Source organism: Astatotilapia calliptera, chromosome 15, assembly GCF_964374335.1.
Source record: "Astatotilapia calliptera chromosome 15, fAstCal68.1, whole genome shotgun sequence".
In the NCBI taxonomy this organism is placed as follows: domain Eukaryota; kingdom Metazoa; phylum Chordata; class Actinopteri; order Cichliformes; family Cichlidae; genus Astatotilapia; species Astatotilapia calliptera.
The window spans coordinates 21,082,960-21,096,926 of NC_137436.1; the positions used below are offsets into that span (position 1 = coordinate 21,082,960).

Sequence of the window (13,967 nt, forward strand, 5' to 3'; positions counted from 1 at the left end):
TGGATCAGTACAAAATGAAATGGCTGGCAATGAACAGATCCAAGGATTCATCACATAACATCAAACCTTGATCAGACTGATTTTCAGACTACAGTACAGGAATATAAGAAGTCTAAAGTAAGTAAATAAGTGGCTTTTTGTAACAGTCAGGCCAAAAAAGTGGGTTGGAAAATAGTCATTTTAATGTTTAATTGTTTAATTTGATTACTTTTATATAAACTATAATGTAAAAGTGCAGTATTCAATATTTAGTTTATTTGTTGATGTTTACATTTTTATGCAATCTCTCATGTAGCTAAAGTTAGATCAGTTGTTCTGATAAAATCCTTACTCATTACTTACATATGATCTCAATGCTTCACTCATCCATTATACAGTAACACCCAGAAATTCTGGCACGGTGACTAATGTGTTTATAAGAAGCCCGGGCTACTGTTCTGCACCCTGTCTGGGAGAAGAGGTGGGCGGCCCACATGACTAACTGCCCTGCTGTATCACAGCTATTTTTATAGATGAGATCATTACATTTCACATGTATCTGCTGACCTTTCAGAGTCACTCACAGCCATGTGTTAATAGATGGAGCGCAGCGCCACATCATTACCCCCAACAAACAGAATAGAAACACACACACACACAGGAAATGAGTGTGATTATGAAGAGTGGGTCCACAGGAAGGAAAACGCTACTGCAGTGAAACAGGTTATCACGAATGTAGAACCGCACACAATGGCTCATCCATCCCATACATAGATAAGATGCTCTCTCTGATTGTGTGCGTAAAACTGGAATTTTATCCTCTTAACATAAACCAGGTCACTGGTGGGTAACATGCTAAGAAGATGATACCTCTAAAATCAAGTTTCTTGCATGCACTTTACTCTTTTGCTTCCATTTGAGCATGCAAATTAGGTGAAAATTTTATATTCGAGGGTAGATGTAAAGCTAAATAGATTAGCAGAGACCTTTTGGATGTTAAGGTAATAATTTAAAATATTAATGGTTAATAATTAGAAGATATTTTCAATTAGTTTTATTAATAAAGAAAAATTCTGGTGCACTTTCACAGTGCTTCCAACAAGTAACAAAAAAGAATCTTACATTTACAACCAAATGCTAAATGGACTGTTTTGTACTTTAACCGAGCATTTTTAATACTACAGTCTATATTCACACAGCAATTTTCAGTTTTTTCATATGGACTGGATTAGCTGACCTTGAGATGAGCTAGCTCTGCCTCCTGAATTAAATTTAAAAAAAAATTCTGTGTGCTACTTGAAATGTATTGTGTTTAATGTATTGGATTATTACAATTATTTAAAAAGATTAATTATAATTTTTCTACTGTATTCAAATCTTTTTGCATCTCTAAGTTTTTAGGTTTATTCCTCTTCTGCACAAGTGTTTGTTTACTTTTTTCAAAGTGCAAACAAACAACAAGATAAGTAGTGGGATTTCACTGTCTGAATTGTAGATATTATATATTTACAGTGTAAATAAATCGCTCAGGGGTTTAAGGGCGTGTGTGTGTGTCTGTGTTGGGGTCTTAATGAAAAGATAATGAGTTAATCCTGCTGACCACCATAAGCGGACTACTTCTTTTGAGACTGCACATTTAAGAAAAGCAGCGTCATCGATCAATTGTGTCGGTTCTGAAACAGTTAATAGTTTGCGCGTTCACAAACGCAAACACACACATACACATAGACCGGGGGCGCGCAGAAGCTCACCGGGAACGCGAAGCAGGAGCAGATCAGAGAGCAGGTCGGTCGGTGAGCGGAGAGACGCACGAAGTCCTGGCGATAAAGCAGCAGACCTGAACCTTTGGTTTGTGAGGCGGCTTTTTCTTCTCCTGTGGACTACCGTTACGGGAAGTTTTATTCAACAGTGCGGACCTACGGAAAGGCTGTCCACCATGTCGGGGAGCAGGGAGGAGGAGAGGAGGAAACTGGCCGACATCATCAACCACTGGAACGCCAACCGGCTCGACCTGTTCGAGATCAGCCGGCCCACAGAGGTAGGAGCTCAGCCAGGAGTGGCAGGAGAGGCCGCGGACACGCGGGCCCTCTCCTGGGGGAGGGGGGCCCTGTAAACCTACCCCCGGCTGACCCTTGGGTTGAAAATGTTGAAAGCCAAGCAGTATTGGGCAGCGTGGTTTTCTTGGGTGACTCGGTGGCAAGTCCCCGTACGTGCTGCGAGAGAATGAATGCCAAACTCCATTGAAAAATGTCAGGATTTGCCAGATAGTAGGCTAAACACATTGTTCAAGATGGTGCCTATAAATTTAATTAAATCTTTGAGCCCTCACGGCAACCCAGGCAAACTATTTAACAGTCTATGGCTGAGCATCGTGTATAGGTAAACCTGCCTCTATCGCTTTCTTTTAAAAGAAACTGTTCACACTTGCGTAGCTATTACCGCCCACAGCTGTGTATTTGGGAAGTGGCAGGAATAATTTTGAAAGTTGGCAAATCACAGAAGCTCTTAAGATTATGTGTGCGATAAATATGCCGAATTTGGCGCGAATGTGAGTAGAATATTATCTACCTTGAGGTTTATTCTTGCTTCTGTGGATGCGTGCGATAAGTAGGTAAAGATGTAATTTCCAGATTTCTGAATGGGATTTGGTGCATTATGTTGCGAACGGAACGTTAACTGGGCTAGCTAGCTAGTTAGTTAGCAAGCACTTTACCTGTAGAGAAAACATAAGCTGTGCTACTATTAAACAGAATAAACCCCCCCCCCCCCCCTTATTGGTGATTTATGCATTACATATTTGCGCTTTTTAAATGAGGGGGCAAAGTTGTGATATAGCCGGCGTGTACAGTGCATGCAGCGCACTCGCAGCACTGCCTGCAATGGCTGACAAACCCAGTAACACGGTCAGGTTGCTAGATACGTTAGGCATATAGATAAAAGCTTAAAGTATTAGCTACAAGCAGGGTGTGGATGCTTAGCTGGGCACTCAGATACTGCTAGCCCACCACCCACAGGACAGCCCCTCTCCTGTACGTCTGTCGATCTGTCTGTGCAACACACTGACTATGTTATGTCGTCCTGCATTGTCCTCACACACGAGCTAGCTTGGTACGAGCTGCTTGTTTGACCAGCAATAATTTGACCCTACAACACGGCGGAGCAGCAGTGCTGTAATTAAACCGCCCGTCTGGACTCAGGTTGTGGCTGTTTACTAATGACATGACGGGATAAGAAACGCCTCCTTGCCGAACAGTAGCAAGGGCTTGGCGATGTCTCTAGTCCTTACTAAGTCCAGTGTCCAGCAAACCAGGGGCGTTTCCAGGATTTTTGAAATGTGGTGGCTCACAGGACGTCAGCATGATTGATGAGAGTTGCAATAACGTTGCCAATTCAACGCAACCAAGAAAACTGGTGATGCTGTTTAGCCTAGCAGCTAACAACTTAACATAACATCTACACTGGCTAAAGCCCAGACAAATGTGGAGTTAAACAAGATTCCTGCATTTTCTGTCTGCACCACTGAGACCAAAGCAAGACCATTGATGACAAGATAAAACAAATAAAATAGTTCTAATTTAATCTGAATTTCATTCTGCAGGTGCCGGCACTCAAGGTAGGTTTGAGTGACTGGACCTGATGAAATGCACTGTTTTAGAATAGAGGTAAATGCATTACAGACTCCACACTTAGCTTAATACTATTTTTTTATTTATTTATTAATTTTTTTAGGATTGAAGGGCTGGACCAAAATGATTTACAGTGAAATTCTGGCCCTCATATTTTGCCCAAATCTAATCTAGTCCATTTTCTTAGATATTTACCATCAAAATATACAAATAGTTCAACTACAACTGCCTAATGAGAAAGAACCTTCAGTCATAAACACATTATTGGATCATAATTATTGATTCAAGAGTGTGTGCATATCACTTTTAATGCTGCTAGTAGAGATGATTTTCATTATTTATATAATACTAGATGGCTTAATAGTGCTCTAGCAAAATAGCATTGGTAGAGGGATGCCTGGTGCCACCCTGTGCCCCCCTCAGGACACGTCCTTGCATCCAATCCTGCCTGTGACTGGTGCATTTTGTGGTTAAGTAGTTTTAATTTAAATCTATGACTGTGATTGTGTCAGCTGCTGTGTTTTTAGGCGAGCTGCCCACCCCCCACCTCTTTCTTGGATAAGGGTGTAGGGGGGCCACAGGGTCCCCTCTCTTCTCCTCTTGAGCCGATTACCAGGATTGAAGCTGGCCAGCCATTGGCCAGTGTTGCATACTACACAGCACACACGCGCAGACAAATACACAACCCCTCGTCTGTGTAAGGAATCATTAACTCTGCATGTCCAGAAGTTTCCCAGACTGTAATTCTTTCACTATACTGGGGTTTCAGCTCACAAGCGTCACAGTGTAGTCCAGCAGAGCATAACTCAATGTAAGGAGATGCATGGCCTTCCTTCACCACGCCACACCCCACCCATATGTCAGGTGATGGAGCGCCCAAGCTGCACAAGTGTCCTCCAAATAGGCTAGACCACTCCAGAGTGAAGCTGTGCTATAGATAAAACTTGACACTGTTATCCTTAAATAAAGCTTCCCACCCCCCAGTAGAAAAACAGAATATCTGGTAATTGTTATAAACGTTTAATTTCAGAGCAAGCTGCCACTGAGAGCAGTGAGATCATTTGTATGATTAGATTAGGCACGGCTGGCTGATTAGTCTGGAGCAAAGGTTCTCAAACTTCTTAATCTTTCAAACCCAAAATGAATAGGTCCTGCTGCGGGACTTATGGTGAGGCTCATTATAACATAACAGGTACCCATGTCACGTTGGGGACTCGCAGTGGGAAGAGATGTGGGGACTTATTTCTGCAGACTGAATAAACACTGGGCTTGGATGGTGTGGCACAATAGTCATGTAGTGTTGAGATGCAGGCATGCATCTCAACACTACATGACTCCACTCCACCCACTGGAGATGTGGAGGTTTAGTGACTTCTAATCCTTCTAGGTTTTGGTGGGACATGTGAATGTGTGGCACATTAGCCTTCCTAAAGTGTTTAGCTTTCATGATTCTCTGAAACTCTGCACCAGAGTTATTCAAGAAAAGCACCCAAACCTATCAAAAGTTCCCATCTCAGAATCGGCTTATTGTTTTTGTGCAATATTTAATGAAGCCATTGATGATTTAACTTTCATACTCTAAAATTGTCCAAGGAACAGGCTCTCAAGTACATAGACATAGGCCAGAGTTTGATACTTTTCAATTTGCCTTATTTTTATGATCCTTCATAAGTACATGAACTTTTGTGAGTTGAAAAAGCACATTTTACCTGGTTTAAAAACGGAAACCTGCACCAACTAAAGAATTTAATTGTTTTGACACCAGGCTCATCTTCTACGTGTTTTCTATTATGTCTTATTTAATACTCCTGAATTTAGATTATGGATGTAAAGTGGAGAATAAACATTGGTGTTCCCATGTCTCATATCATAGTTAGAGCATATCACATTTATCAAGTAAGTTTAGCTCCTGTAGTACAGCTCAAAGCAAATATGTGGCTGAGGATACTCCATGTGTAGTCGTGATCTAGTGACAATGCAGACCATAGGATTAAGTGAGGTTTACACTTGGTTGTGGACAGTGACAGAAACAGAGGATGAGTAATGATTATTGTTATATTTCTTTAAAGACCGCTCGAGGTCTGCTTGAAGTCCGCACAGTCTCGTGCTAACAGCCTGGTGACGACATTTCCATCACTTGGGCACAAATGCAGTATAATAGATGGATGCAGCCTTTTCCGTGAGGGACGGCATTTCATTTCCTCTAACAAATTCCTGAAGCCCTACATATTAATCTGTCTAATATCCATGGAAACAAACTGGTTTTGCCTGAGCTTTAAGAGCACTTTCTTCGATTTCAGTTGTATAGTTGTAGCCTAAGGGTCTAAGCCTCAGTATCTTTTAAAAAAATCTTTATTTTATGTGTTGACAAAAGTGACTGTGTTTAAGTATCATATTACTCTGTGGTTCCCGTTGGCTGTTTTTTTTTACATACATATAAAATACCATCTTAAGAAACTAAAAAGAACTAAAAAGGCTCTTAAAGAACCTTAAAATGTTACGAATTTTTACAGTTTTACTTGTTTAGTTGATGTTTGTCCAGTATTTGTTGTTCAGCAAATTAGCAAGCAATGGCAATTTAAAAAAAAAAAAAAAAAAAATTGGGTTCCACAGATTGACATCAGATTAAATCCCACGCCACGGTGCTGGTTGGCTAATCGTTAGTCCTCACACCGTGCTCAGTGAACCGATGTAAGTTTTAATCGAGGAACTGCTGTTTCACATCTCAATGCCAGATCAATCAGTCAGCTTGATGGAGTGGATCAATTTAAATGGGACAAACCCAGCCAACCATAAGACATGATTCACATCTTTTTATAATCTTTAAATTGATGAGATAGAAATTTTTATCGTAGGATAAATATCTTCCCTATGTGGCAACAAGCAGACCGAAAACATGGTAGCAAAATACCCCCCCAGAGCATTACAGACTTGGTGAGGTCAAGGTAGGGCTGTTTGATATAACGATATATATATATATGGGATGACGATATAGAAACGTCTATCATTTCATTTTATGCTATCGTTTGTTTCATGGTGTCGCAAAATAAACTGTTTACGGCAATATTCTTTTCAGCGTTTTGATGGTCACTGTGGTGGCTATATTAATTTCTTAAAGTTCTCTCTTTCTCTTATATTTAATATAACCACACTACGGACGGACAAGCTCCTGTTTTTATGCGTTGTTGTTAGGAACAACGACGGTAAAACCATCGCGTGCCCGCTTGTTTATTTTCCACATAAACCTTTCACAATAAAGCTTAAGATCCTGTTGAGACTTTTCAAAATAAACTGAATCACGTGAAAGAGGATGCAGAGTGTTTACGGATGAGAAGCAAAAAAGAGCCGTCAGGTGCTAAAAAATAAACCTTAGACTCAAACATTAGAACAGGTTTTTTTTTGTGTAATAAATACTCACAAAGAAAACGGCGGCCGTTACAACTTATGTCTAAAAATGTATAGTTTCATGCATTGGTTAAAACACTCGACTCCAGGTACACGACGCTCAGCTGGATACACTTCACACAAGTCGAGCTGCCCGAGAGTCACAGAATTTACAGAAAATGTTACATTTTTGTGATTTATATCATTATTGGGACGATAGATGTCTTATATCGGGATATGAGATTTTGGTCATATCGCACAGCCCTAGGCTTCACTTATTTCCTTCAATTTGTCACTGTCTACTCAAATTTCTTCAGTCAGCTCAAATGGTGTCTGTTCAGAAATGTGGCATTCAATAACTTGCTACATGCAACCTCAAAATAATGGTATGTGTCATCTTTGAAAAGAAGCACCCTTTTTTTTTTTTTGAGTATGCAGCATCAGGAAGACTCCTCTAATAGTTTGGATGTTGACAGCTTTGCAGCTTCTTGTGCTTGGAAATGCTGCTCATCAGGGAAAAAAAGCTGCTGACAAGATTGTCCTGAATATGAGTTCTGGAGAAAAAACAAAGACTGTACAGCAAGTTTGATGTGCAGGAAGTAAGAAAAAAATAAGTTTTGAATGAATTTTGGGACCAGTTTACACAACCCAGACTTGAGGCCACCGGTTATGTCAGACCCTGTCCAACATGATGTGCTTGAAACTGAATGCAGGTTTTGTTAAATCTGGGTCCAGTCCCCCCCCCCCCCCCCCCCCCCCCTCATATAAATGTAAACATTCTGCTACATGCCATAAAGTTGAGCCATAAATAAAGGCAGACTGACAAACATTTTACAGGACAAGCAGACCATGCTGGATAAATAATAGAGAATAAATGATGCATATCGTCTTTACAAATGCACTCTCCGGCAGTGGGTTTCATGAGGGTATTGACAGTGCAGTAATTAGCAGGTAGTGCTCTTTAAGCCTGTAATTACGTGTTACATTGCCATCATTCAGACAGGAGTGATCTTTATTATGCTGACATTTCCCTCTGCTTCCTGTATAAGTGTGATTTTCCTCAATCATGTAAATCAGATTATCAGGAAACTCTTATTTATGCAAGGCAGAGTTGGCTACATTTAACAGTACCTTTGTATCTGTGGGATGGTGATAAGGTTTTACAGTTCCTCCTCTTGCCCTGAATGCTGACCCAAGACCTTTTTTTTTTTTTTTTTTTCCTCCTTCCCCCTGAGCAACTCAAGAGAAGCTTATGGTTTAAAAATGGGAACGGCAGCATTTTTTTGTCCACTCAGTTCTCCACTGATCCTGCGTGGAACAAGATGTTCTGCCCCAAACATCAATTATGCTGAACAGTGACCCTAAAAGCCTCAGAAAGTTGTCAAGTATTAGAGTCAAAGTTGTACAGTTGTGTTTTGTTTTTTTTGTCCCATAGTACAGCAGCTTAAAAGACAAATCTATTGTTAGATCTCTATGATTGGATCTAAATTTAAGACATTTAACAGACATAAATGCCTTAAATAGACTTTAGGGCTTCTAAAGTTGAGGCAGAGATGGAAATTAAAGCAAATGTTACATCACAATACATACTTTTACTTTCAGTTTAAGAATTTAATTTAACCCACAGGCACTGTCCTCACAGAAGAGAACATAGTTAATACACTATGACAGATGTTTTTTTTTTTTAACTTTATATGTACTTTGGTAAACAGAGCAGAAAATCTTCTCTTTAAATGCACACTTTTCTTTACCTTGCACTGCTCACATGTACTATAGGAGCTTCTGCTTGTCAGATATGTGCTCTTTGGCTTTTGTTTGTTTGTGGTTTACTGACTGCTGAAATGAATCTTTTGAATCCTAAAGTGTTCCCAGTTTGTCTTTGTGAAAGCTGCGTGATGTAAATGTGTTAGCTGCTGCTGTTGCATGGCAAAGTAAACACAGAACTACACAGAACTGCATTGACTTGATTGTCCTGTTTTTACCTATCCTATCTAGCTTTTTGAGCCAGGATGATGTCTGACCCAGGGACCTGTGTGTCATTAGAGAACACCAGGCTTATAATATAAATTCCCTAACTTAGTGGTTGTAGCTTTTGCCCCCCCCCCCCCCCCCCCCCCCCCAAAAAAAAAAAGACTGAAGTGACTACTAAGGCTGAATTTAAGGAAAATTAAAGAGAAAGGGTTTCAGTTTGAGCACCACAGGAGAGTAAATTGGAAATCTGCATGAATAAAAATGGATTTTAATTTATGTGCATTTATGTAATGCACAGCTGAATGGGATGATGGTATGTCACAGCATATTAAGACACTGGTCTGGCCGTCACATGGCCTAGCGAGGTGAAAAGCCTGAGAAACGCTTACTTTATCACAACATTCTTTTGGAGAAAATATACAAATAAAAGTATTTATTTGAAGTCTCTATACAGCACAAGAGACTTCTTGTGTGCTCCTGCCGCTCCTTTTTTCTCCTGTCATGTTCTGAACTCCAAAATCAACGATTATTATTCACACCAAATGACTTTTCTGATCACCTTAAGGATTATTTTCCTCCCTGTACTTATCATCATAATTTGAGGTGGAAGGTATTTACTAGCAGGAAGTCGGACTTGTAGCCACTTTGTTTCCTGTGGCACGGGATATGCTGCATGTTGGCAGACTCGCTGTGACATCAGTGGCCACTCCCTCCCTCCCAGCTTTTCCCTGCTGGTGCACAGGAAGCAGGAAACTCTGCAGAAAGGAAGTGAGTGTTTTGTGGAGATAGTGTGTTTCCTGGCCTATGAGGTGGAATGATTTGTTTTCAGAACGGTCAGGTTTCTTTTTTTTCTTCTTCTAACTATTCCCAGATTCTCAATCCTCCAGAGGAGTCATTTCCACCAGTGGTGGCAATTTAGTTGTGAAGAAATATTTCAGTGTGGTTAGATATTCTATATTATTGGTCATATTTTGTTGTCGTTGTGGTTTATTGAAGTTGCTGGCTGTTAAACTCATCAGTTGCTGTACCTTCTTTCACAGGAGTTTTTATTCTTTTTTTTTTTCTTTTTTTTTTTCGTGTGCTTTTTTGTATACTTTCAGACCTGATATATGTATACAGATGCTGGCCGTCAGATTTTTTTTTCTATTTAAGTATTTACTCTTTTTTTTTTTTTTTTTTTTTTTAAAGGAAACCTATTGACGTTCTTTGTGTTTACATGAAAAGAATTCCAGAAAGCTATGTGTGATTGCATAGGACATATCTGACAAATTGACATAGTCCATCACATTGACGGGACAATCACATTTTGATATAAAGCGGATCAGCTTAGTGATTTGCAACATTGCACCTGAGTACAAGAGCATAAATACCTCTGTATATATATCTGTATTGCATAGGAAATCTTTTACAGATTTAACAGATGTTTTCATCATTAGGCAGACACAGCTCATTGAGGCGACTGTTTTTGTGATTTGAAGCTGTATGATTAAAATTGAACTGAATTGGATTGAAACTGAATTGCAGCATTGCGGCAAAGCATTTATACTTAGTTTTTATTGTGAATAAGAGTACCTCTAGCTAATCCTAGAAAGTCCCGTGACCTGACATTGTAAATGCAGTATTTAAATTTAAGCAAAGTGGCGGAGGTAACCAGGTGGTTTTTGCAGCTGAGCTTTGTAAATAAACAATGCCACTTTCTTGTGTTATGTAACAGCGACTATCTCTTCCTTTTTTGTTTTTAAATTTAAGATACCATAGTCATCAAGAAAAGGCAAGGTCAATAACCTGGAACTATGAAATAATTTCACTTTTACCCTAAAAGTTAAACTTAAATAGTTATGAAAATCTTTGTAGCTATATGATATACTTACTCTAACCCTAACTGTGTTGGCTCTAATTGAAATTGTAGCACTTTACTAAAGGTGTCTGCAGATCTGAGAGACCTGTAGGCAATGTGGATTTAATAACCTTGATTGACAGGCAAGGACGTATGGCTGCTTCTTTTCCATGCTAGGTCCTTCCTAGCACAGTCATGATAAAAGCTGGTGTACACATTGTACATACAATGCTTTTTGTTCCAACAACTCAGCGACAGTTTCTTTTCCTTTCTTTGTTGGAAACATGTTACTGTTGCATTAATAAGTTCCTCATTGCGTTAGATAATTAAATGCCTTTGGACTTTGAGGTCTAGCCCTTTGTTTATGATAATAGAAATTTTTTCTTTTATTTTTTTTAAAATAAATTCGCTGGAATAAGTATTTTGATCTTCTGTGAGATGGCATAGGGTATCCTGGGAAATTAAAATGCTACGGCTTATAAAGGCAGAAAGGACTTAAGAGTTTAGCTGGCTGGTTTCTGACTTTGGCTAAAGGTCAGTGCTGACCGTGGGTGTACCTGCTAAAGTGGCAGCTGGAGATAGTAGAAACACTTTTGGGTAACAGACATGCTGGCCTCAGCCACAATGACAGCAGCATGAGGTCACTCATGCAGAGGCGCTGACCACGGCGTGCATTTATCTCTGTTTGCATTGTTCCTCTGTGTGTTCATTGCCCGTGCCCTCCCCTTTTTCTCTTTCTGTCTCACCCCTCACGTCATGCAGACATTAGCTGGCTGCGTCCCCATGGCAACGCTGTAGCTGTGATGAGCTGCACACTACAGCAGTTTAAAAAAAAATAAAATAAAAAATAGGAGGCCACACACACAGTTTTCGACAGGCTCCAGTGTTTCCTTTTTTAGAAATAAATGAATAAATTATAATCTGCTGGCCCTGGTTCTTTCTGTCTTGTGTTTTTCCTACAAGCTTGTTGGCCATGTTGCTGTTGAGGTGGTCCTCAAAACCATTCAGCTCCTGCTTCCCCAGAACATCTCATCCTGCAGTCAGATGTACTCACATTCCACATTCTCGGACTGCAGCTAGTCGCGGTAGTTCTTCCTTTGCTTAGGTCATCTGTGAGCTGTAGGGTCATTCTGAACTGGCTCACGTGCCGCTATACCATGCTCACTGAAGCTGCAGAGCTGATCAAGGACTCTCAGCTGCAGTGCAAGACGGTGTAGCTGGAATGATTTATTGCCCTGTTACATGTTTATATCCCTGGCCCAAATATTTACCTTTTGAGAAGAGTGGAAGAGTAGCAAGTAGTGGTTTGACTGTATGGTTTGTATTTTTTTTTCCTAATCAAAGACATTGAAATATAAATGTATAGTTATAAAGCGCATTCTGTTTACTCCTGACAGAAAAATGAAACACTGCAAACTTTTGTAAAAGGTCTGCTCGCTGATTGATTTAAAATTGGTTTCATCCATAAAAAATAAGCCCAGCCCACATAGACTTATAAATGTAATTACATCATTTAAAAATACTAAAGAAACAATCCAATCTGACGTCTTTCTTAAGCTTTAGAAATGCGTCCAGCTAACAAAAAAGGAAATATAAACAGTCACTATTGGCCACCCCAAAACTAGATTTTTTTTTAACAGCCACCTCACTAAATATAGATATTCTAAACTCATCATTAACTTCTTTGTCCATTCAGTAATTAACACTCCCTACTGTCCTGGATATTTGTAAATCTGTCAGCTTGCAAAAATATTGGTCATAACACTACCACAGTTTCTTCTGGCGTGACTATGCATGTAACTGCAATTGGTCCACATTTTAATAATTGTTTGCATTTTTATAGGCAAAATGTGTTAAACCCCACTTTAAAAAAAGGAAGTCAAGAACCTTCTATAACCTTTGACCCTTTTCCCCATCAGCTGCAACTACAGCCACCTGCACCTTCTTAGCAGGCCTAGATCACTAGCTCTACAGCTGTGTTGTCTGTGTTGCTGTAAATGTCTGCTGAGCTTGTTTTTATCTGGCTGACCAGATGAAGCTGTAAATGTGTAGCATGTCACATTTCATGGTCAGGCTATAGGTGGGTCTGCCTGAGAGTAATCGCACCTCAGCACAGGTTCATTACAAAGTGGGGCAAAAGATCGTGACCATAGGCCTTAACTCTCAGGCTGGACGCTTGTGCGGTTTAAACCTTAGTAAGTAACGTTGCCACCTTCTCTCAGTCTGGAGAAATGCTGCGGTGTGCTTTATTCTTCCAGTCTGACAGGATGCAACAGAGTGATGCTGTTCTTTCTTTATTTGGATGCCACAGTTGTTTTTTGTTTTGTTTTTTTTCCTACTGAGTGTGAACTCACAATTATACTCCAGTTGTGTGTCACTTATTCAGAAAGCCAGTGAATCACAATTATGAATTAAAACAATAGTTGGGTCCTCACAAATTTGTACGGGTTGAGGCGTTTCCTGCAGGCAGGTGGATGTTGGACAAACCAAATTCCTGTTTCCATGTGTAGAACCCAGAATACAAATGTTAGGTTTATCAGATGAACTATGTCACTAAATACTGATTTCCTGTTGCTACTTGATGGCGCCATGGCATTCATAGTTCATGGTGGGATCCTTATCAAACATGACTAGTCTGGGCCGGTTTGGGCAATGTATGGGTGAATTACAAGAACTTTAAATTTCACAGTGCTTTGGACATTCCCTTGAATAAAAACTGACCATGTATGACCAACACTGAAACAGATTTGATTCAGTCTCTAGGAGGATGTTTTTTAAATTCTAATGCTTAGAAATGGCAAAAAAAATTGCATCCAAATTGCTTCTTACATTCAAAATGGTGGTTTTATTGTGGTTTAAAGTATGTGTTAGAGGCTGTTATGTATGTGTACCAAATGTCTTGGATGTTAACTGGTATTCAAGCATGTTCAGGACCTTAAAAATGCACATTGTTTTTGAATAAATAATGACAAACTTAGCAATTCCAGAAATTACAATAGGAAAAAAAAAAGAAAGAACCCCCCCCCCCCAAATAATTACAACAGCATTTCTGCAGGATTTCAGCATCTTATCATCTCCCAGCTGCAAAGCTCACTGCATCATCCTTAATTAATGCATCTGCTCTCAGTGTATTGGCTGCTGTCTATTAAATAGAAGAATGGGGGTCAAGC

General features: G+C 39.8%; 1 protein-coding gene across 25 annotated transcripts in view; it reads left to right on the forward strand.

Annotated features, from left to right (window-relative positions):
* Positions 1–1,716: 1,716 nt before the first annotated feature.
* Positions 1,717–13,967, forward strand: part of afdna (afadin, adherens junction formation factor a) — a 161,382-nt gene continuing 149,131 nt past the window's right edge. For all 25 annotated transcript variants that reach the window (XM_026194091.2, XM_026194093.2, XM_026194100.2 and 22 more), the window contains exon 1: positions 1,717–2,017. In XM_026194091.2, the coding sequence (XP_026049876.2) occupies positions 1,916–2,017 (102 nt within the window). In that variant the 5' untranslated portion in view covers positions 1,717–1,915. The remainder of the gene's footprint in view (positions 2,018–13,967) is intronic.